The sequence below is a fragment of the Bos mutus genome, chromosome 10, assembly GCF_027580195.1.
Source record: "Bos mutus isolate GX-2022 chromosome 10, NWIPB_WYAK_1.1, whole genome shotgun sequence".
Lineage (NCBI taxonomy): Eukaryota > Metazoa > Chordata > Mammalia > Artiodactyla > Bovidae > Bos > Bos mutus.
In genome coordinates this window covers 86,195,363-86,218,259 of record NC_091626.1, presented here as the reverse complement: position 1 = coordinate 86,218,259, position 22,897 = coordinate 86,195,363, and the positions used below count along the sequence as shown (strand labels likewise).

The 22,897-nt window shown below is 42.5% G+C and overlaps 1 protein-coding gene across 2 annotated transcripts in view; it reads right to left on the bottom strand.

Annotated features, from left to right (window-relative positions):
- Window positions 1-8,490: 8,490 nt before the first annotated feature.
- The window catches only part of GALC (galactosylceramidase), a 57,613-nt gene continuing 43,206 nt past the window's right edge, over window positions 8,491-22,897 (bottom strand). The window contains exons 13-17 of one of the 2 annotated variants that reach the window (XM_005896656.3): window positions 21,456-21,606; window positions 20,057-20,237; window positions 13,884-14,047; window positions 12,419-12,495; window positions 8,491-10,429 (exon numbers count right to left, since the gene is read on the bottom strand). In XM_005896656.3, the coding sequence (XP_005896718.2) occupies window positions 10,283-10,429; window positions 12,419-12,495; window positions 13,884-14,047; window positions 20,057-20,237; window positions 21,456-21,606 (720 nt within the window). In that variant the 3' untranslated portion in view covers window positions 8,491-10,282. The remainder of the gene's footprint in view (window positions 10,430-12,418; window positions 12,496-13,883; window positions 14,048-20,056; window positions 20,238-21,455; window positions 21,607-22,897) is intronic. The other variant, XM_070378417.1, reaches the window with a different exon arrangement.

Sequence of the window (22,897 nt, the reverse complement as noted above, 5' to 3'; positions counted from 1 at the left end):
TTACTCATTTAAATATAGATCTCATCTAAAAAATATCTTCACAAAAACATCTGTAAAGAAATATCTGGGTATCATGGCTTAGCCAAGTTGACACACAAAATTAAACATTCTAGCATCTTTAGGTAGTTTTAGTTTTATTTGCAAGCCTTAACTATTTGCAAAAGTAATCAGAGTGTAAGGAGATCTAACCAGCCAATCCTAAAGGAAATCAACTCTGAATATTCACTGGAAGGGCTGATGCTGAAGATGAAGCTCCAACACTTTAGCCACCTGATGCGAAGAGCCAACTCACTGGAAAAGACCCTGATGCTGGGAAAGATTGAAGGCAGGAGGAGAAGGGGACGACAGAGGATGAGATGGTTGGATGGCAACACCGACTCGATGCACATGAGTTTGGGTAAACTCCAGGAGATAGTGAAGGACATGGAAGCCTGGCGTGCTGCAGTCCGTGGAGTTGCAGAGAGTTGGACACAACTTGGCAACTGAACAACAATCAGAGTTGGTGTAAATCTGTCACAGAGGGTATGTAGGAAGAGGTCTTGGGAGGCTCTGTGGACTGGACTTGCTGGGGGAAACTGATCTTCAACTCACCCAGTCTTGAAGGAAATCCTCAAATGTCCTGGAGTGTTACCAGCTACACATAAGGAGAAGCCATGTACATGTCTAGTGTCCAGAGCCACTGGGCAGAGACAAGCGGGCAGAGATGCCCTGAATCCCATGTGCAGTCAGTCTGGCCATGTTCTTACCCCCGTTAGACAGTATCACAAGAAGCTAAGAATTCTTATGAGACTCAGGGTCAGAACCTGTGCAGCCCCGCCTGGGTGAATGCCACTGTGTCCCCCACATGGAAAAGCCACACACAGGTAAGCATAGTATTACTTACTCACCTTAAAGGGAATTGTATCCTCTGCCTGTACCTGGTAATTGATCGGCCGACAGCCCGTCAGTGTTAGCAAACAGAGCAGTAAATCCACTGCAGCAATATCAGAGCTGCCAAAGTCCACTGCTGCTGCTGAGTCGCTCAGTCGTGTCCGACTCTGTGCGACCCCAGAGATGGCAGCCCACCAGGCTCCCCCGTCCCTGGGATTCCCCAGGCAAGAACACTGGAGTGGGTTGCCATTTCCTTCTCCAATGCGTGAAAGTGAGAAGTGAAAGTGAAGTCACTCAGTCGTGTCCGACTCTTAGCGACCCCATGGACTGCCGCCTACCAGGCTCCTCCACCCATGGGATTTTCCAGGCAAGAGTACTGGAGCCCACACTGGTTCCCAAAGCACGTGGTGCCACCCTGCATATCCACCTTTAACACGGGCTTAGAAACACTGCCTACCTTGTGTTCAGTACCTACCACGCAATTCAAAAACACTAGTCAGTGCAATCTGCAAAACAGATGCAGAAAGTAATAAGCTGTCTTTTCAGTACAATCTTCCAATCCCTGAGTTTCATAATGTTTCCCTCCCTCAGTGAGTGTGAAAATTATAACTATCAAGTGGGAACAAAATCACCACGTTTCTTGCCCAGGGATCCCCACCATTCCTCTAAAGTGTTTGCATGTTTGCATTTTTTCTAGTTGAGTTAATAATTGTCAATCATGTGGGACATTAAGTTCAATTCTATCAGAGCGGGAAGGAAAGAGGGAGGCGGAGAGAAAGAAGGTGAGAAAGGAGGGGCTGAGGAAGAAGGGCCATGGGGATGAGGGGACGTGAGGAGAAGGAAGGAGAAGAACTCGTCTAAAGCCGCTTCAGGTTATCCACGCGCTTGAAGGAACCACAGGGCTATTTTCAGAATGATTGGATCAAAGCATAATACCTCCAACATACTTGAAAGAAACAAATACTTCCTGCAAGTGAAAGAAAAATATCAACAAGACAAAAGGAAAAAATCAAATGTTATGACGAATCCATCTATGAGCAATGTTGTGGTTTCTGAATCATGTGGTTTCTGCATCTTGATTATCGCTTGATTCTAGTCTCACTTATCACAATGTTTAGACACCATGATAGCTTGAAATATTACTAATAGCTCCATGAGAGTGATAAAGTGGTCTTTCTTAAGCAGGTCACATAACTCAAAGAATGGAATCTGCCACAAGGCTTATCTATATTACTTTAGAATGAAATAGACTAGCATTTGCAAAATTATTTCACTTGATGAGGCCATTTTTGCCAGAGTGAAAATGTACAAAGCATTGTTTGATCATCTGCTCTGTGGAAAACAATGGATAGCAAACAGTATTGATTTGGAAAAAAAATTACCTCTTCAGGTAAGCACAATTTGAATTCAATAAAGACATGCAGATTTTACAAGGCACAGAATTACAGAGCAAGAGCTGGAAGGAGTCTCAGGGGCCAGCCTCGAGTCTTTGTTTTATAGAAACAGCAGCTTCAGCCCAGAAGGCTTAAGCGATTCAACCAATCAGTAAGGAAGAGCTCTGGCACTGAGCCCAGACCTTAGGACCAAGTTCAGCACTGTTGCGGTGCTCCTCCAGGCGTGACATTTAGGTGTGCCCCATGACCTGCATGCTTCTGTCCTCCACATTCCAGGATTCATATGATGAAATCCTAACACCCAATACAGTGGTGTTGGAACGTGGGGCCTTCGGGAGGCAATCGGGTCATGAGGGTTCAGTTCAGTCGCTCAGTCATGTCTGACTCTTTGTGACCCCATGGACTGCAGCATGCCAGGCCTCCCTGTCCATCACCAACTCCCGGAGTCCACCCAAACCCATGTCCATTGAGTTGGTGATGCCATCCAACCATCTCATCCTCTGTCGTCCCCTTCTCCTCCTGCCTTCAGTCTTTCCCAGCATCAGGGTCTTTTCCAAAGAGTCAGTTCTTTGCAATGGGTGATCAAAGTATTAGTTTCAGCTTCAGCATCAGTCCTTCCAATGAACATTCAAGACTGATTTCCTTTAGGATAGACAGGTTGGATCTCCTTGAAGAGACCCCATGAGGATAGGGGATTATTATTTTCATAAAAGGGCTCCAGAGGTCCCTGGCCCCTTCTGCTGTCTAAGGACTCAGTGAGAAGGAGCTGCTATGAGCCAGAAAAGGAGTCCTCACCAGACACTGAGATGCAGTACCTGGATCTTGGACTTCCCCGGCTCCAGGACTTCAAGAAATAAATGTCTGTTGTGAAAAAGCCTCCCCAGTGTGTGCTATTTTGTTCTAGCAGCTCAAACAGCTCAGACAGTGTGTGAAGTAACTTCAGTCATTTACAGAGGGTTTTTATCTAGAGGCTTGGTGTCTACTTTAATAAATACAACTCATGGTTACCAGGAGCCATAAGCAAGCACAGTGTATCAGAACAAACCTAACCAGAAATCAAGTCCTTGCTGGGCACCTATTAGCATGCATGCACCTATACATGGAATGAAGAAGCATCAGACATTCTCTACCTAAAAAGTTAAAAGCTATTGGAGAAGATCAAGCTGCCACCTGAAACAACATCAAAGTCAACAAATATGGGATTCATATCATTAGTGTTAAAAGATTTTGGAAAAGACTCATGAAGGCTAAATATCGAGCTGAATGAGTGGAGAGTTCCGTTTTTCAGCCATGAAAGAACACTAACTGGAAATGGACCTGTTAAGCAACAGTTTCAGAGCAGACAACACATCCCAGGACTGTGAGCCCTGAAAGAGGGGAAATCACTGAGGCAAGCCCTGCGCTCCCCAATTTCTGTGTGGCGGCACTTAGCAGATTCCAGTACACGGAGGGGAAATACAGGGAAGCATTTCCCCAGGCGGGGTCATGGAGAGCAGTAGAGATGCGGATCAGAGTTCAAGGAGGCTGCGACACCTGCAGTCTGCAGGCCAGAGCGTCAGAGAGAAAGCAGTGACGCAGGAAGAGAGGCCCAGAACTCTGCAGAGGGGCCCATGTGCATCTCCGGCTCCACACCAATCTATGTATTCATAGTGTGAAATTCCATGGGCCAGGCAAAGAATCAGCAGGGAAAGGACAGTGACCAAGGACCTGTGAGCTGAACAACTAGTAGAATTCTCACAGAGGCGGGAGGCGTTCAAGAGCCGAACAACAGTGGAGCTGCAGAGTGGGGAACTCATTCAGCTCCTGGAGAACGCGGCGCCTGAGCAGGAGGAGTGCCCCGACCCGCTCAGAGGCTGCTCTGGGCCTGCCCTGGCAAGGCTCGAAAGCTCCAAAACCATCGAGCTGTGCGAGCTGAAAGGGGAAGGAAAAAACACACAACTGTATTTGGAGACTTAACGCTCCTCTCTCAATAACTGATGGAAAGGTGGACAGAAAATCAGTGAGGGCTTAGACTTCTGAAACCGGACTATCAACCAACACGACAATTCATATTTTAAAACATCATAGCCATTCACTACACAATCTGTATTCTTTTCAAGGGTATATGGACTAAGATAAATCGGGTCATAAAACCAGTTTAGATACATTTAAAATAACTGAAATCAAACAGCTATTCACTGACCCACAACAAAATGAAGTTAAACATCAGTAACAAAAAAAGAAATCTAAAACATCCTCACATAATTGGAAATTAAACACCACGCTTCTGGAACTTCCCTGGCGATCCAGCGGCCCCACGCCACACAGCACAGCCAGAGGAAAACAAGAAAATACAAAGGAAATTAGACATCATTTTGATCTGAATGAGAATAAAAACATGACGTATCCAAATATGGGAGATGCAGCTAAATTAGTGTTTAGAGAAAAGTTTAGTATTAAATGCCTATATTTACGAAAAAGAAGATTCAAAATCAAAAATCTAAGCCGACATCATAAGAAGCTAGAAAAAGCGAAAATTAAACGCAAAGTAAGTTAAAGAAAATAAATAACAAAGGTACAAACAGCAATAAATAAAACAGAAAATAAAGAAGCAAAGGAAAAAAAGGTCTAAGAACCCAAAAGCTGGCTATTTGAAAGATAATTGACAAAGCTCCAGCTATGCTAGTAAAGAGAACAGGCACAGACTGGCCGTATCAGGAATGTCTTACAGACAATTAAGAAATACTATAAACCAGTTTATGCCACTAGACAATTTACACGAAATGTAGAAATTCCTTGAAAAACACAAACTGCCAAAACTGACATAAGAAATTTAGAAGCTGGAGAGCTCTGTTTCTGCCGTTTCTCAGCAAGTCCTCTTCTCTGACCTGCTCTGCAACCCTGGAACTGGGGCCTGTAAACGCTATCTTTTGCCAGTGAGGAGGGTACCATGGGGACATTCAGAAGCAAGGAGCTTCCATCCCCAAGACAGTGCGCTTTCTTCTTCCTGCTCCCGTGGCGAGCTCACTGCAGCCTCGGGGACACCCTGTGATGCCTCTCTGCCAGGGAGGGCGTGGGACAACCAGAGGCCCTGACCCACCAGGTACTTTCACCAACACGCCAGCAGTTTTCCCAGAAAAGCTCCACCAGCACCACAAAGGGGAACTTTCTAAAGTTCAGCAACCTTCCAGGAGGCGGCTTCCCAGTGAGTCTCAAGTCCACCCCCAAAGCCAGGTTGCTGCTTGCCAGCTGCAGCGGCACCATCTCAGCAGTTCTGGCCATCCACAGAACCAGGGCCACGCCACCTCCAGTGAGATCAGAATCTCGGCCTTGCGTGGAAACCCTCCTCTGGGTGTGCTCCTTCCTTGAGGATTCTGCCCAGCCGAGAGAGCGGCTGTCTCCATGGCGGCCATGTCTGTATTCTTCAGGGGTCTCCTTACTTCTTAGCAGTTAATCCTGTTGCTGCTGCTGCTGCTGCTAAGTCACTTCAGTCGTGTCCGACTCTGTGTGACCCCATAGACAGCAGCCCACCAGGCTCCCCCGTCCCTGGGATTCTCCAGGCAAGAACACTGGAGTGGGTTGCCATTTCCTTCTCCAATGCATGAAGTGAAAAGTGAAAGTGAAGTCGCTCAGTCGTGTCCGACCCTCAGCGACTCCATGGACTGCAGCCTTCCAGGCTCCTCCGTCCATGGGATTTTCCAGGCAAGAGTACTGGAGTGGGATGCCATTGCCTTCTCCGTTAATCCTGTTACTAGTTAATAACTCTCTCTGTGAAGTTTTTCCTAGTGTAGCTTCTGCCTCCTCAGGGACCCTGACTGATACAACTGATGAACTCCATCTAAGATTTAAGAAACTCACAAACTCTTTCAAAAAATAAAGAAAAGGAGGGAACACTTGCCAATTGAGTTTATAAAACATCATCCTGGTACTAAAACCAGACAAAGACATTAAAAAAAAAAAAAAACTAGACCCATATTCCATGTAAACATAAACATAAAAACCCTTAACCAAATACCAAGGAATCAAATGCACTACTATATACACACAGGGTAATAAACACCACTTGGTCATGACATATCTCAGGAAGGCAAAACTGTTTTAATATTTAAAAATCAAACATGAAATACCATCTTCACAAAATAAAGGAGAAAAATCATATAACTGTCTGATTAGGTATATAAAAATCATATAACTTTTTGATAAATTGAATCTCTATTCACAATAAAATTCTCCGCACACTGGAAATTGAAGGTAACTTTCCCTAAATAAAGGGAATCTACAGAAAAGAAATATCTACACTATATCTAACACTATAGCTAACATCACACTTAATGACAAAAGACACTTCTTCCCTATGGTCAGGAATACAGCAAGGACATCTGCTCTTACCACGTCTTCCCTGCCTTGTACTAGCAGTCCTAGCCTGTGAAATAAGGCACCAGAAACAAAGCAGACCTACTAGAAATGAAGAAGTAAAACTATCTGTACTTACAGATGATATTATCATATATGTAGAAAAGTCTAAAAATTTTGTTTTTTTTTAAAGCTACTAAAATAAGCGAATTTAGTAATGTGGTGGGACAGCAGGTCAACAAAAGAAAATCAACTCTATTTTGATGCGTGCACAACAAAGAACTGAAAAATAAGGAGAAAACACCATTTACAATAGCATCAAAAAACAAAATATTTAAGGATAAATATAACAAAATATGTATAAAAACTGTACAGTGAAAACTACAGAAATTGCGGAGAAATATTATAGAAAGCATGGAGATGGAACATGATCCCAGACTGAAGCGTCGATATTATTAAGATACTCATTCTTCCCATCTGTAATGCTGGTGTGATTCCAATCAAAATTCTAGAAAGGACTTTGCAGAAATATGAGTCAAAAACTTATAGAAATGTAAAGGATCTAGATTATTCAAAACCATTTTGAAGGACAAAGTTGGAGGATATAAGCTGAGCTCAAATTTTACTATTCGTCACCTCCACTGTATAATCATAAGGGATTTGATTTAGACCATATGTGAACGGCCCAGTAGTCTTCCCTACTTTCCTCAAGTTAAGCCCAAGTTTTGCTGATGATCTGAGCCACAGTCAGCTCCAGATCTTGTTTTTGCTAACTGTATAGAGCTTCTCCATCTTCAGCTGCAAAGAATATAACCAATATGATTTCGGTATTGACCATTTGGTGATGTTCATGTGTAGAGTCATCTGTGTTGTTGGAAAGGGTGTTTGCTAATGAAGAGAATGTGGTATTTGCCTAAAGACAGACAGACATATCAGTAGAACAGAATAGAGAGTCTATTATTGGTTGTACACATGTATGGTAAATTGATTTTTGACAAAGGAAGTCTTTAACAAATGATGCTGGAGAAACTGAATATTCATACAGGAAGAATATGAACTTCAATCCTCATCTCTTTTCATGAACAAAAAGTAATGCACAGGGGATCACAGATCTGAATACAGAAATACACTAAGATTCTAGAAGACAAAGAAAACATCCTTGTTAACTTGGGCCAAACAAATATATCTTCAGACACCAAAAACACACCTATCATAAGAGGAAAAAATGACAAATTGGACTTCCAAATTCAAATTTTTTACTTTTCAGAAGATATAGACTTGGAGAAAATCTACAAAATACACATCTGAGTTTAGAAAACAACTGCACCTGAAATGTATAGCGACCTCTTACAACTCAACAATAAGGCAAGGAGCCGTATTTGTTAAATGAGCAAAAGATTTGAACAAACACTGCATGAGAATATATGAAAGGGAAATAAGCCCTTGAAAAGATGCGTAGCAACTAATGAATTGGAGAAGGCAATGGCACCCCACTCCAGCACTTTGCCTGGAAAATCCCATGGATGGAGGAGCCTGGTGGGCTGCAGTCCATGGGGTCGCTAAGAGTCGGACACGACTGAGCGACTTCACTTTCACTTTTCACTTCATGCATTGGAGAAGGAAATGGCAACCCACTCCAGTGTTCTTGCCTGGAGAATCCCAGGGACGGGGGAGCCTGGTGGGCTGCCGTCTATGGGATCGCAGAGTCGGACACGACTGAAGCGACTTAGCAGCAGCAGCTAATGAACCTACTACAGAGTCACAAGAAAGGGTTAAAATTAAAAATAATAATAATAGGAAGCACTGACAAGAATGTAGAGCAACTGAAATTCTCAAACATTTCTAATGGGAGTATAAAATCATACAATTAACTTGGAAATGTTTGATAGTTTCTTATAAAGTTGAACACACACTTCCCAATAGGATCTAGCAATTTCACTTCTTGGCATTTACCCAGAAAAAATGAAAACATATGTCCATACAAAAGCTTGTACTCGAATGTTCATAACAATTTTATTCGTAATTCTAAAACTGGGGGGACAAATTGTGGTATACCCCTTCAATGGGGCAAATCACTGATATACATAGCACATAAACAAATGTCAAAAACTTCATGATAAGTAAAAGAAATCATTCATAAAAGAGTACAAAGTGTATGATACCGTTTTTATAATGTTTTGGAACAAAGAAAATTTATCAACAGTGACAGAAATCAGATCAATGATTGCCTAGGATCAGGGTGGGGTGAGGGTAAATGACTGCATAGGTATAAGAGAGAACTTTCTGGAGTGACAAAACAGTTTGATATCTTGGTTTATCCATTTACCAAGATTCATTGAACTGTACATTTAAAATGCAAACATTTTACTATATGTAAATTACACCTCAATAAAGTTAATTTTTAAAAATATGTAGTGACCTAAACTGGAAATCACTTAGACTGGTTTTAATTTAAAAATTTTCCTCTGTAACCGGGTTTATTCTAAAATTTAGTTTCTTGTCTCTAATGGTAATACAAAACTTCATGTTGGTTTCGCCTACATTAAATCATTATAAATTCAAAAACTGTAGAATTAGTTCAATGAACTTTTAAACCTTCATTATAAAAAAAATTTGTTTTATCCACATGAATAACTGATTTGCTTCAAGGGGGTACACTAATGATTAGATATAAATTATAATGCATGAGAAACATTCTCACCTACACTTAAACATATTTGTACCTCAGTTAAATAAATACTTCTAACCACAACAACATATTAGAGGATGCTCCAGTTCTACACACCAGCAAAAGGTAGGTGGTCACCTATCTCCCAGCACAAGGAGGTGGAAGTATTCATTAGTCACTTTAGTTTGTCACCAGTGCCAGGAGAGAAGTCAGACCAGAAAGGCACAGTGAAATGAAACAAAAAATGTGCTACAATTTTACCTTTGGACCCACTCACAGCACTGGCTACATGCCAGGGAGCTTTCTTCCTCCTTCCAGCCACCTGGGAAAACGTTCACAGAGTTGTAAGGGTCACAAGACTAAAAGCTGGACCCAAAAGAAAAAAAAAAAAAAAATGCAGGTAACCCAATTAATCTGCGCACATTTATTACTGTAGAAATATCTTTAGAGGTAGTTACTAATGAGCTATTTTTCAAATCATCTCACTCATCATAATTCAAAAATATATCACTTTAAAAAGGAAAAGAAAAAAGTACTTTCAGAGTGCAGGTGTAACATGTTGGAGTGGTTCCCGCACAGCAGTACCTCCAGGGTCTTCAGCTTCCTATGAGGGCGGCGCAGCCCACGATGAGGACACGCAGTCAGTGTGAACAGACACATCGCCGTCCGAGCGAGCCCAGGCCATCTGCACGGGCAAGTAAGATGGCGAAAGCTACCTCGGCATTAACCCAAGGCGTCAGGGTCTCAACACCCTAACCACTCCCAAGGATGGGACCCGCGTACTTCATGTCCTATGTATGGGACACATCAGGTCATGTTAAAGCGTCATCTGTTTCCCCTTGGAATTAGTTCTAAAATAATCTTCAGGAGGATCAGCAAAAATATATTTTTCTCCTCATTTCCTCTTCATTATTTTTCACCTCTGAAAGGCTCCTATGTTGATCATCAAAACGAGAATTGGCTCTGAATCAAACCCAAAAAGAAGGACAATGCAGAGTGTCCCATGGCCCTCTGTGGATTAGTGTGAGGCTTCCACACGGAAGTTGTCAAACTGTGCAAATTCAAAGGAATGAGTCCCAATCGCGGCCCAGCCGTTTTCTGGGAAGTTCACAGAGATGTTCTTCCAGAGGGTCTTGCCATTCAGCTTGCCGGAGGAGAAACGACCCTGGAATGGAGAGAGACACACCCCTTAGACACATGGGAAAATGGTCCTCTGAAGCCTGCTGCTCCATAGAAGGGCCACCTACTTAGTGTAGCAAATATATAGCAAATATTCTTCTCACGAAAGACTCATCAAGGCAATATGATCCCACAACTTTGAGCAGTTTGAAATGCAGGGGAAATTTTCTCAAAGGAAATTCTCATCTATTTATATAAACAGTTCCCAAGACACAAAATCCTCAATATTTCCTGTACTCCCCCAAAATGCTGTAAAATCTGCTGGAATGTAACACTTTTCATAACATCATGATAAATTTGTAGACAAAAGCTCACTAAAATAAAACATATTTCTTATTTACACGTAGTTGCAATTATGTCCTTTGTAGCTTACAGCTACCAGCTCTTCAGACGGTTCAGCAGGGGCCAAGATGTTTATTTAAGGTCTTCATGAAAGAGAATCAGCCCAGCCAGGAGAAGGGTAATTAACCTTCATTTTATTGTTTTATCCTCATGTACAGAATATCACTTTGAGGTCATTTCAAAAGCTCACCCTTATGTTAGAAAAACAGTAACCAGCATTTAAACTGGTGACTGGGAGGGGCGGGGGGAGTGGATGGAAGAAGAGAGAAATATCCACAGGAACAATGTACTGGTCACTGACAGAGAAAGATAAACATAACACCTTTCTCAGACAGCTGCCCTTCCTACTTAGCTAAGTGCCTGGCACACAGCTCTTACCATTATTACAGCTTGCTTGTGAGCAAACATTCACAGCACACTCCTTCCGGCCACATTTAAAACTAGCTAATTTCAAAAGGGTGAAGAGCAAAAGATCCAAAGTGCTAGGCGGAGTCAAAATAAAATCTGCTCTTGAGTCATACACTTATAATGGAAAGGGCCTTCATTTAGTTCTTGTGTTTTATGGCTGCAGACATGGCGACGAGCAATCAGAATCACAGATTTACCAGTGATGCTCAGACCTGAATCTGAGTTGCCCAACTCCACATGCAGAGCCACATACGCTCCCATTACTGCACACCTCACAGCGATCCAGCTCCAGCTCTGAAAGTGCTTGCTGCACCTCTTCCGCCATTGAGGGACTGGTGACTATTACACTGAACCCAGGGCTTGCACACACAAACCCCATTATGCACAGAAGCTCATCTCCCTGCCCCACCCCCAGCATCCGCTGCCCCATCCTCTGACCACCGCTCCCACCCGGCCAGTCAGAGCGCGCCCTCCACTCAGACCTCAGCTCGGTCACCACCTCCAAGAGGCCTTCCCTGGCCGCTGTCTGGAGAATCTGGCAGGGAAGCTACTTTATCTCATTATCCCATTTTTACTTTCACAGTTTTATTTGCTTATTTATAGCAGGAGTCAGCCAGCTCTGGCGCACAGCCCAGCCACCTATTTTTATAAATTCAGTGGAACACAGCCACCCCGGTTCATCCACCTACTGTCAAAGGCTCCATTCTCCCTACAAAAGCAGAGCTGAAGAACTGCAAAGTACACCATAGGGCGCTCAAGGCCTAAAATAGTTCCTTTTTGGCCCTTTACAGAAAAAAAAAAAAAAAAAAAAAAAACTTACTAACTCTTGTCCCAGAAGAACAGAGGCTCCGAGAGAGCAGCAATCTTGCCTGTCTAGTTCACTACTATATCCCTAGTACTTAGAACAGTGCATATAGTAGACTCTTGATAAAAATGTGTCGAGTGAAAAAAAATAAAAATCATCTAACTCTCAAACAACCCACAGAGCTTACTTCCATTTTAAAGATAAGGACAGAGGTTCACAAAGGTGAAATAACCGAGACCCACACTAGCATCCCAAGGACTAGTGGTTTGCTGGCATCACGGCAGGTTCTCTGCCTGTTTTCCACTATTTATCACACTTTCCCCATCTCATTTGATAACATAAAATGTTAAAAAAAAAAAAAAAAAAAAGACACAAGAAAAGAACATTTTACCTCCAGGAACTGGGATTGGCAATACTTACATTCAGAGTTAAAGTGAGTGTATACCATTTTTTTGCTGTAACATCAGCATGTCCTAAACTATATATGATCCATCCAGCTGTAACACAAAAAGATTATCCTAGTTGGCACATTTTTAAAATCTAAATCACTGAATCGCAGAACTCACTGGGGGTTCTTAGGTACATCCATATGTAGCAAAGTCGGTCATAATAAAGATTGACATTTCCAAGATTTAAATCTACAACTGATTTAAAACAAAAAAACATCCTTCATTGAGGAACTCAACATGCAGAGATCCTACCCTGAGCAATAACAATACATGAGCTCACAAGAAAATGAGCAAAATAAACTTACAAACCAAGCAGGGTACATGATGCCTTAGCATGTATATTCAGGTCTGTATGTACACCTGATCGGACCAAATATAGAAGATAAGCAGGAACAGTCAAAAAACTACCATAAGATTTCCAGGTAGTGTAACTCACTACAAGGTAATATTAATTGCATTAGAGAATTAGAGAGAAAATAATGTCAATTTTTGAATGTATTATATTTGAATGCCTGACAGAAACTCAGGATGAGATGTTCAATGGGCAGTTTAAGACACAGGGCAGTGGGGACTGAAGACAGAGATTTAAATCTCTAGTTCCACTTCTTCCACTACCTCATTTTGAGACCTTCAGCAAATCAATTAACCTCTCTGGCACTCTCTTTTGGATTGGAAAATGCGAGGTACCTTCCAGACCAGTCATGCTATGATTATGCAATTTCTATTCTAATGTCCTTATTACCCACTTGCTCTTTAACTTCTATTTTATCACTGGAGCCCTTTAACCTAAGGAAGAAGCAAAGGGGGAAAACAATAGGAGACAAGACTTTTTATTAATGCAGGATGAAAGTCAAGAGACTTTGAATCAGAAAGAGTCACCAATAAGATCTAGTTTCAACAGAGTGGTGTGTACCCAAACCAAAGTGAAGTGGATGGAATTCAACTTGAACAGATTCTAAGTACCTACTCTAGATAAAATACTATTATACATAAGACAGAGACTGTTAAGATGAATAATAAAGTCAAGCTGTTTTCAAGTTATTGACTAAATTAGGAAATAGGGTATCTCCATTTTAAGCCAGTTAATTCTTCCCTTTATATTTCCATAAGCACACCAGCAACATTCTTATACTTCTGCTTTTTTTTTAATTTCCTGAGTATTCTCTCCTTACCCCCACACCCTACTCTAACAGCCTAGCTCAAGGCTACAATACCCGAGAGACTTTGCACAATTTCCTCTTTCACTGAGCTGCCTCTGTACTAATTAATTAACACTATAATGTGGAATCATTTGGTGTTTGCTTACACATGTTGAATCTCTTCCCAATTAGATGCTCAAACATGGTGAGGTATTTCACTACTCCCATAGGTAAAAAGCAGACACTCACGTCAACATATCACATAGTAAATCACGTGCTACAGAAAAATGCACTTACCTAGATCGCCTGTGACTCTGTAGGTTCCATTTGCAAAAATCCAGAAGAAAATCCCCCTGGCACTTCTAATCAAAATACCACCTTTATTGACTCTTCCAGCAATGAACACGCCTCCCTTCTCAGGGGTCTCTATGTACACATCACATTTTATAGTCAGATTGGACCTGCAGAACCAAAGTGTTAGTGCTTTTAATTATGTCATTTCAAATGCAGCACCAATGGCTCACTTCACAGCCACATGCTTCCAAACTTCTAACTGAGGGAAGGATGTGTTTCGCTAAGTCCACATTAATAGCACGTATGGGCTTCAAGAATCTTCACCAATAATGGTTTTAAATTTTACATGACTAAAGTCAAGTCATTTCATTGCCTCTTTTAAATGACTTACATTGGAAAATAATATTTATTGTTTTCAAGTTTCCTAAGAATATATTTCCTGTATTTCTATAATAAAATAACTTCTTACTCTAAGAATATAATAAGATTCCATTTTTTTCTAGGAATACATAAAAGATAGGTTTCCACTAAGTCTGAGCAAAAACGTTTATTATTTACATCAGCAAAGAGAAGCAGTGAAGGCTACGTATTAGGAGCCTCTGGGAAAAGTTACTTTGAAGCTAATTTTTACATTTAACCCTAACAAGACTTAAAAACAACAGAAGAAAGATCTAAAATTATTTTCTCTGTCAAGTCAGAGTCAACTCTCCCTTGACTCTATAGCAGGCGTTTTCAGACTTGAGCCCCATGGAAATCACCCTGGAGGGCGTGTTTGATTCCACCTGCCAGCCCCACTCTCAGGGTCTGACTCAGCAGGTATAGGGTGGGCCCTTGAACCTGCGTGTCTAACAGACTGCCAGGTGACGCTGATGCTGCAGGTCCAGAAACCTCACTCCGAGAACCATTTTCCCCTACAGGGTATCTCTGCCTACGAAGAGGCAGTAACAGCCGGGTTTTGGCAGTGCTGACTGACAGAGTATACCAAAGGAGGAGAAAGATTGAGCCAAACAGGAGCTAACAGAGCATCATCAATGAGCTCTCCTCCAGGCTTCCTTTCACAAATGCCACCAGATTTCTTTTGCAGTGATTTGTTGTTATTTAGCTGCTAAGTCGTGTCCAACTCTTTGTGACCCCAAGAACTGCAGCCCACCACGCTTCCCTGTCCATGGAATTCTCCAGGCAAGACTACTGGCGTGGGTTGCCATTGCCTTCTCAAGGGATCTTCCTGACCCAGGGCTCAAACCCAGGTCTCTTGCATTGGCAGGCAGATTCTTTACTGCTGAATCACCAGAGAAGCCCACAATCACCCCAATCCAACATGACCTCTGAAAACAATTCCCCTCCTACTCAAATTTTAAGTGCAAATGGGAAAGAATTAGCTTGCACACAGCCAGCAATAAAGCAAGCAATTTATCTAAAATGAAGAATGCCAAGAAATATATTTTTTGAAATGGGGAGAAACTGGATCTAGAATTATGTGGTTTTTACATTTCTCATCACTGAATTTTGCACAGGGAAATGTTACTTGTAAAGGAAAATATAAAAAAGAAGCACCTACAACAGGTACACAACCATCAGGAAAATCCTCATTTAATCAAAGCTGGGCTACTTTACGGGAAGATCAAGTGCTAAGTAACTAGAGCCCAGTCTCTCCTGTGTGTCCTCCCCCTGCAGAGCGTGCTCTTCTCTGTGCAGATCACCACCAGCACGAGACCACCTGGGACCGGACTGGTTCCCCTACCTCTAAATCCCCTACCTCTCATTATCATGGTGCTGGTTCATCAGAACCTGTCAGCACCATAAACTCATTCTATTTAGTGCGAGAGTGAGAGAAGATCAAATGTTTTCCTGTTTTTACATCACGTTCCATAATAAATTATTCTTACATCAGAACTTACACACAATTTTACAGATAATGAATAAAATAGAATAAAAATTTGGCTTCATCTTCCAAAGTCATAACCCCTCAGAAGTGCTGAGAAAATAAAAACCAGCCAACATATTGAGCAAATTTGATCAAAAGGATTCAAGAGTTCAGGTCTGTTCAGAAAAAGATAATTTTGTGATTGTCCTCAGATTCCAGCCAAAGCTTACTAATAAGATGAAAGTCTGAAGTAGCTTTGGGAAAGTCCACCCTCTATAGTCAAAGTACTGCGCTGACACTTAACTAAATCTAAACGTGAGGGAGAAGGAAATGGCACCCTACTCCAGTACTGGAAAATCCCTGGACGGAGGAGCCTGGTGGGCTGCAGTCCATGGGGTCGCTAAGAGTCGGATACGACTGAGCGACTTCACTTTCACTTTTCTGCATTGGAGAAGGAAATGGCAACCCACACCAGTGTTCTTGCCTGGAGAATCCCAGAGATGGTGGAGCCTGGTGGGCTGCCATCTATGGGGTCGCACAGAGCCGGACATGACTGAAGCAACTTAGCAGGAGCAGCAGGGCTTCCCTGGTGGCTCAGCTAGTAAAGAATCCACGTGCAAGGCGAGAGACCTGGGTTCAGTCCCTGGGAGAAGGGAATGGCCACCCACTCCAGTATTGTGGCCTGGAGAATCCATGGACAGTCCATGGGGTCGCTAAGAGTGGGACACAACTGAGCGACTTCACTTTCACTTTCATGCATTGGAGAAGGAAATGGCAACCCACTCCAGTATTCTTGCCTGGAGAATCCCAGGGACGGGGGAGCCTGGTGGGCTGCTGTCTATGGGGTCGCACAGAGTCGGACACGACTGAAGCGACTTAGCAGTAGCAGCAGCAGCAAATGTGAGGGAAATTCTGTTCTAAACACAGTCCTAAGAACTGATGGCACCCAGCATGCATAGAGCTGATTGACTGGAATAGCACTATAAATACACTCTAACTTTCTGGTTCCTGCCCTCAGGGAGAAGACAGTGATTAAAACAAGGCTGTGAGAGGAAGTCCAAGGAGCAGGGGCTACAGCGCGGGACAGACCTGGCCTCTTGCCCTGGTTCTGAATTTAAGAGTATGGGATCTTGAACAATCTTACCCCGACGCCTCAGTTTCCCAGTCTGTACGGTAGGCAGGGTGCTGCCTTCAGCATAAAGCAGCCATCAGAAGCACAGACCAGTGTTCAGTGTTACCCAGCTTCCACTCCCTCCTCTCCCTCCTCTCCCTGCAATACACCAGCATCATGGCCGGGGACAGAAATGAACGTGGGATGCGTATGCATCTCTCAGCAGCTCCGGCTCCCCTGCACCCAGAATAGGATGATGAGAAACAAAACAAAGTAAACAGGATGAGAGCAAATTTTACAAGGCTTTGGAATCAGGCCCGGAAATGTGTATTGGGTTCGGCAGCAGGTGGGGATCTCGGTGTGTTCCTGAGCAGCGAAACGACAGGAGGAGGGCAGAGCTAAGAAGGACAGAAGCATGACTGCAGTTTTCTGATTCTTTTTCTTTCAGAATATGTCACTCTTTCCTTCTCTCCCCACTTCACTTCATCCCCCCTTCCCTACCTCCTTCCCCACTGCAATAGTAAGATTGAGTACTGCTATGTAAATACTGCAAAACCTTCAAAGTTACAAAGAGTTTTGGTTAATCATCTCTCTTTTAAAATGAAATTCTCTCAACCTTTCTAGATTCTCAGCCAGAAACAAAACATTTGGGGTTCAGAGAGAACTTCATGTAGAATATTCACATGCATGGGGGATAAGGGTTGGCCCACAAAGTATCTATGGAGGCTGGCTTCCAGACTAGTGGTCAAAATATAGCAGGGCCCATCCCTTAGACAAATAAACTCAGTCACCTGTCTTACAATAAGACCATTAGTTAAAAAAAAAAAAAAAAAGAGGAAATCACAAAGCCCACTGACATGACCAGAACATCCAGATAAAGTGTCTAGTACAGAGATTAAATTGCCAACATCCATTGAATCATCAAGAAAGCAAGACAGCTCCAGAAAACCATCTACTTCTCCTTTATTGACTATGCCAAAGCCTTTGACTGTGTGGATCACAACAAACTGTGGAAAATTCTGAAAGAGATGAAATACCAGACCACCTTACCAGCCTCTCTGAGAAATCTGTATGCAGGTCAAGAAGCAACAGTTAGAACTGGACATAGAACAACAGACTGGTTCCAAATTGGGAAAGGAGTACGTCAAGGCTGTATATTATCACCCTGCTTATTTAACTTATATGCAGAGTACATCATATGAAATGCCAGCTTGGATAAAGCACAAGCTAGAATCAAGATTGTCAGGAGAAATATCAATAACCTCAGATATGCAGATGACACCACCCTTATGGCAGAAAGTGAAGAGGAACTAAAGATCCTCTTGAGAAAGTGAAAGAAGAGAGTGAAAAAGTTAGCTTAAAGCTCAACATTCAGAAAACTAAGATCATGGCATCCGGTCCCATCACTTCATGGCAAATAGATGGGGAAACAATGGAAACACAGAGAGACTTTATTTTCTTGGGCTCCAAAATCCTTAAAGATGGTGACTGCAGCCGTGAAGTTAAAAGACACGCACTGCTTGGAGAAAAAGCTATGACCAACCTAGATGGCATATTAAAAAGCAGAGACATTACTTTGCCAACAAAGGACCGTCCAGTCAAAGCTATGGTTTTTCCAGTAGTCATGTGTGGATATGAGAGCTGGACTATAAAGAAAGCTGAGCAGAGAATAATTGATGCTTTTGAACTGTGGTGTTGGAGAAGACTCTTGAGAGTCCCTTGGACTGCAAGGAGATCAAACCAGTCAATACTAAAGGAAATCAGTCCTGAGTGTTCATTGGAAGGACTGATGTTGAAGCTGAAATTCCAATACTTTGGCCACCTGATGTGAAGAACTGACTCATTGGAAAAGACCCTGATGCTGGGAAAGATTGAAGGCGGGAGGAGAAGGGGATGGCAGAGGATGAGATCGTTAGATGGCATCACTGACTCAATGGACATGAGTTTGAGCAAGCTCCGGGAGTTGGTGATGGACAGGGAGGCCTGGAGTGCTGCAGTCCATTGGGCTGCAGAGAGTCGGACATGATTGAGTGACTGAACTGAAATGAACAGAGATGCTGGTATAAACAGTATTTCTGTTGTATAAAAAGATAATCCACCAAAGTCATCCTAAATTAGGTAAGAATTCTTTATCCTAATAATTATTCATGGTGCTATAATGGTTCCAGAAACTTTGGATAACTGAAAGTTTCTCAAGATTTATATCAGAGCTTGTGACTAGAACTGCATTTTATAACACAGATTAAGGCTCTGCAGAAGGGATAGAGACTTTCTACAGCATTCCTCATATAAAGAATTCAAGGCTTTCTTCCAAATTATCTTCCCTTCCCTGTCCAATTTCCAGGCTACAGATATGGCTATTTTGTGACTTCGCATTAATAGTTACTATCACTAAGCCTGAAATGCTTGTATTTTATGTCTCACGGTGGAGGTATACTAGTTAAATTCACTAGCCAACTGAAAGCTGATTTGCTTTTTACTATTGCCATCTACTGTCACCTTGTAAACAGATTTTGCACAAAGGCTAAAACAGTGTAATTCAAGTATGGGTCCAGCAGGTGGCAACACCAGATCAACGGAGCAACTCTCCAGCAAAAACAAAAGCTTAAAAACAACATGCATATCACAAAGTCTGCTGCTGCTGCTAAGTCGCTTCAGTCGTGTCCGACTCTGTGCGACCCCATAGACGGCAGCCCACCAGGCTTCCCCGTCCCTGGGATTCTCCAGGCAAGAACACTGGAGTGGGTTGCCATTTCCTTCTCCAGTGCATGAAAGTGAAAAGTGAAAGTGAAGTCGCTCAGTCGTGTCCGACTCTTAGCGGCCCCATGGACTGCAGCCCACCAGGCTCCTCCATCCATGGGATTTTCCAGGCAAGAGTGCTGGAGTGGGGTGCCATTGCAAAGTCTGCTTATGCGTAAATTTTACATTATAACTGGGGCCAAAGCCCTCAGATTTCACATTAAAACCAATCTTACCCTGCAACGATTACTATTAAATTGGGGAAATCTGAGGGAAGGACGCCGAACAACAGCAAAACGACCGGCTGGTCTGCGCCCACTGTGACAGTCAACAGTTATCACAGACCTCTTAGGCTCCTGGACAAGGAGGGCTGTTGTGGAGTCCTGGCTTCAGAAAGTACCTGACGACATTACAAGGTTATTTCACCACATCTATGGTAAAGACAAGGTCAGTTTTACATACCATGAGTAATCCCCGATAACGCTGATGGTGTTGAACGCGTCGGCAGCCCACGTGATGGGCCTCTGATTGAGAACCTGCCGCAGTGTGAAGCGATGGTCTCCGGGGTCTTCCATATTCACGTAGTATTCAAACACCCCAGTCTGGTCAGCAAAATTCGGAGCTTCACTAAAGAACGGGTAATCTGTTCAGAACACAATAAATTGTGTGTTGAGTTATCAAATCATTACAGCATCTCTCCTCTCTAATGTTTTCTGGTACATTCTGATATACTTTTGAAAAGTTTTAAATAGGCAAATGATATTTTTTATTGTTGTTCAGTCACTAAGTCATGTCCAACTCTTTGCGACCCCATGAACTGCAGCATGCCAAACTGCCCATGGGATTTCCCAGGCAAGAATACTGGAGTGGGTTGTCATTTCCTTCTCTAGGGGATGTTCCCAACCCAGGGATTGAACCCGTATCTCCTGCATTGGCAGGCAGATTCTTGAACACTGAGCTACCAGAGAAATGATACTTATAAATAGTCAAAGGGTAGGGTTTAGGTAATTAAAGAGCTACGGACTTTTTGTCATCTTTATTAAATATCAACATGATCAGTCGGACATACAGACTTTACATATTCAATCCATGCAAATGCTTAAGAGGAAAGATCCTGGTTCAGGAACACGCAGACCTGGGTTCAAAGTCTAGCTCAGTCAGTTGCCAAGGCAAGTTGTTCAACTGCCCTGACTTCCCAGTTTCAATGGTATGAAAGTGATACACACTCAGTAGAAACTGTACCTCAAACTTTGGATTTTGATGAGCACACCCTCTCGTGATGCGGGCAGTGGCCGTGAGCAGCAAAAAGCCACAGCGCCGTCAGCCACACAATCACGAGGGTAAACAGCAGAGTCGCTGAGCACCACTATGGACCCTGACGGCCGTCCTGGGCTCACTTTCTTTACAGCATCGGAAGCGACAGGAGACACGCCACACCTTGTTGGGCTTTGTTAGAGGATTCTGCCCAACTGCTGGGTCACGTAGGTGTTCGGAGCACACTGAAGGTAGGCTAGGCTGAGTTAACAGGTTTGGTAGGCGAAGTAGATTAAAGTACATGAAGTACATTTTTGACTTACGGTATTTTCAACTTACGGTGAGTTTATCAGGACCTAACCCTACTGTAAGTTGAGTAAGGTCTGTATAACTTTCACTCCAACAATAACCTCTAAATTTTTTCTGGCACTGCAAATTACAAGACCCTCAAGTTGCGATGTTACTTGGAAGTAACAGAAATTAGGGCCCTTTTACCACATAGAGATTTAGAACTAAATCAATGCACTTCTCACAGACTCCATCTTGCACCAGTTTGATAGGTAGAAATCTATCCATTACTGCTGAAAATGGGAAGTGTCAAACTTACCAATGTTGAAGTTATCCTCATAGACAGAGGGGAAGCGCTGGGACTTGGGAGGTGGCGGGAAGCTGCCTTTGCGGCCGGAGGTGAGCGTGGTGAGGGTGAACAGCTCGTCCTCCTGCAGCTCCAGGGTGAAGCTGCCACCGCTATCGAGCAGCTGAGAGAGAAACAACACTGTGGTCAAGCCAGGCGCCTCGGCTCATCTCATGTGAGTCAAATAGCCTTTTTAAGAAATAGCTTAAGAAATGCCAAAGTGATTTCTGTTGGAAGTCCCTAATTATTTGTGAATATACACACTTAATACCAAGGCCCTGGAAATCTTTTTTCTTAAGTTGTTTAGAAAACTTTATAAAATTACATTCTAGAAAGGATATTAGGAGAATTTCACTTCATACAAGGAAGAAGGAACAGATGACCCCCAAATCTATTTCTATCAGTCTATGCTTTTCCATTAGACTGTAAGATCTTCAAAGCCTGTGTATAAATTCAATATACGTATCCAAGAGATCTGCTTATTTATTTTTTAGGACTTCACTAAGGTAGAAATATCTGTAAAATCTTACTGTTGACTCAGCTATTAAACACAGAAAACCTTACTATTAATTTAAAAAAAAGTCCTACCTACTCATTACATGTTCAATACATATTTCAATTAGCAAACTAGGTTTATGTTTTGCCAATTTAATCTCTTAAAGCCATAATCGCTTCATCTCTAAAATGAGTATAAAATACATACTACATAGGGCTGTTGTATTAAGTGAGACAATATTTATAAAGTTCTAAGCTCAGTGAGTGACCCAGAAGAAACATTCCCTACATCATAGGTGTCCTACAGCAAATACGGGCCTCTACAGACAGTGAAGCTTTAGCATAATTGATGACGGCACTAACTGTACGTCCACTTCATGAAGTCTGAGCAGTTCTTCTTTTCTACTTTGAATTAAAGGTGTTTATCTCACACCTTTGCTTTAAATTGTCGGTCAGGTCTATGAAATATCTAATACCATATTCTGGCTTAGGAATAACCCCAAATGATACATTTTTCTTATGGGAAAATCAATTTTATGATGTTATTTCTAGCAATGTGTCATACAAAAAGTAGACACTACACTTACGTTTATTGATAGTGACTAGTTGAGTCACAGAACAGTAATAATTACCAGAAAAAGTAGATCTGTGTCAATTAGGCTAAGTGATGTGCTTGCACAGACCAATTCAGTCTTTGAAACATTTACTGATAAGAAACCACCATTTACTAAGCTCCACACTAGGCACCTGGGACAAAAAGGCAGGGACCTTTAAGGATGTATAAGGTGGGGACTCAATCATGGAGGCATCCGGTGCAGCAGGGACGTGCTTCCTAAGCAAACACACATCCCCAGGTGGCTATGACCCTAAGACTGCTGGGAAGGCTTCAGAGAAAGCCACACTTGGGGTGAGTCTTGAAG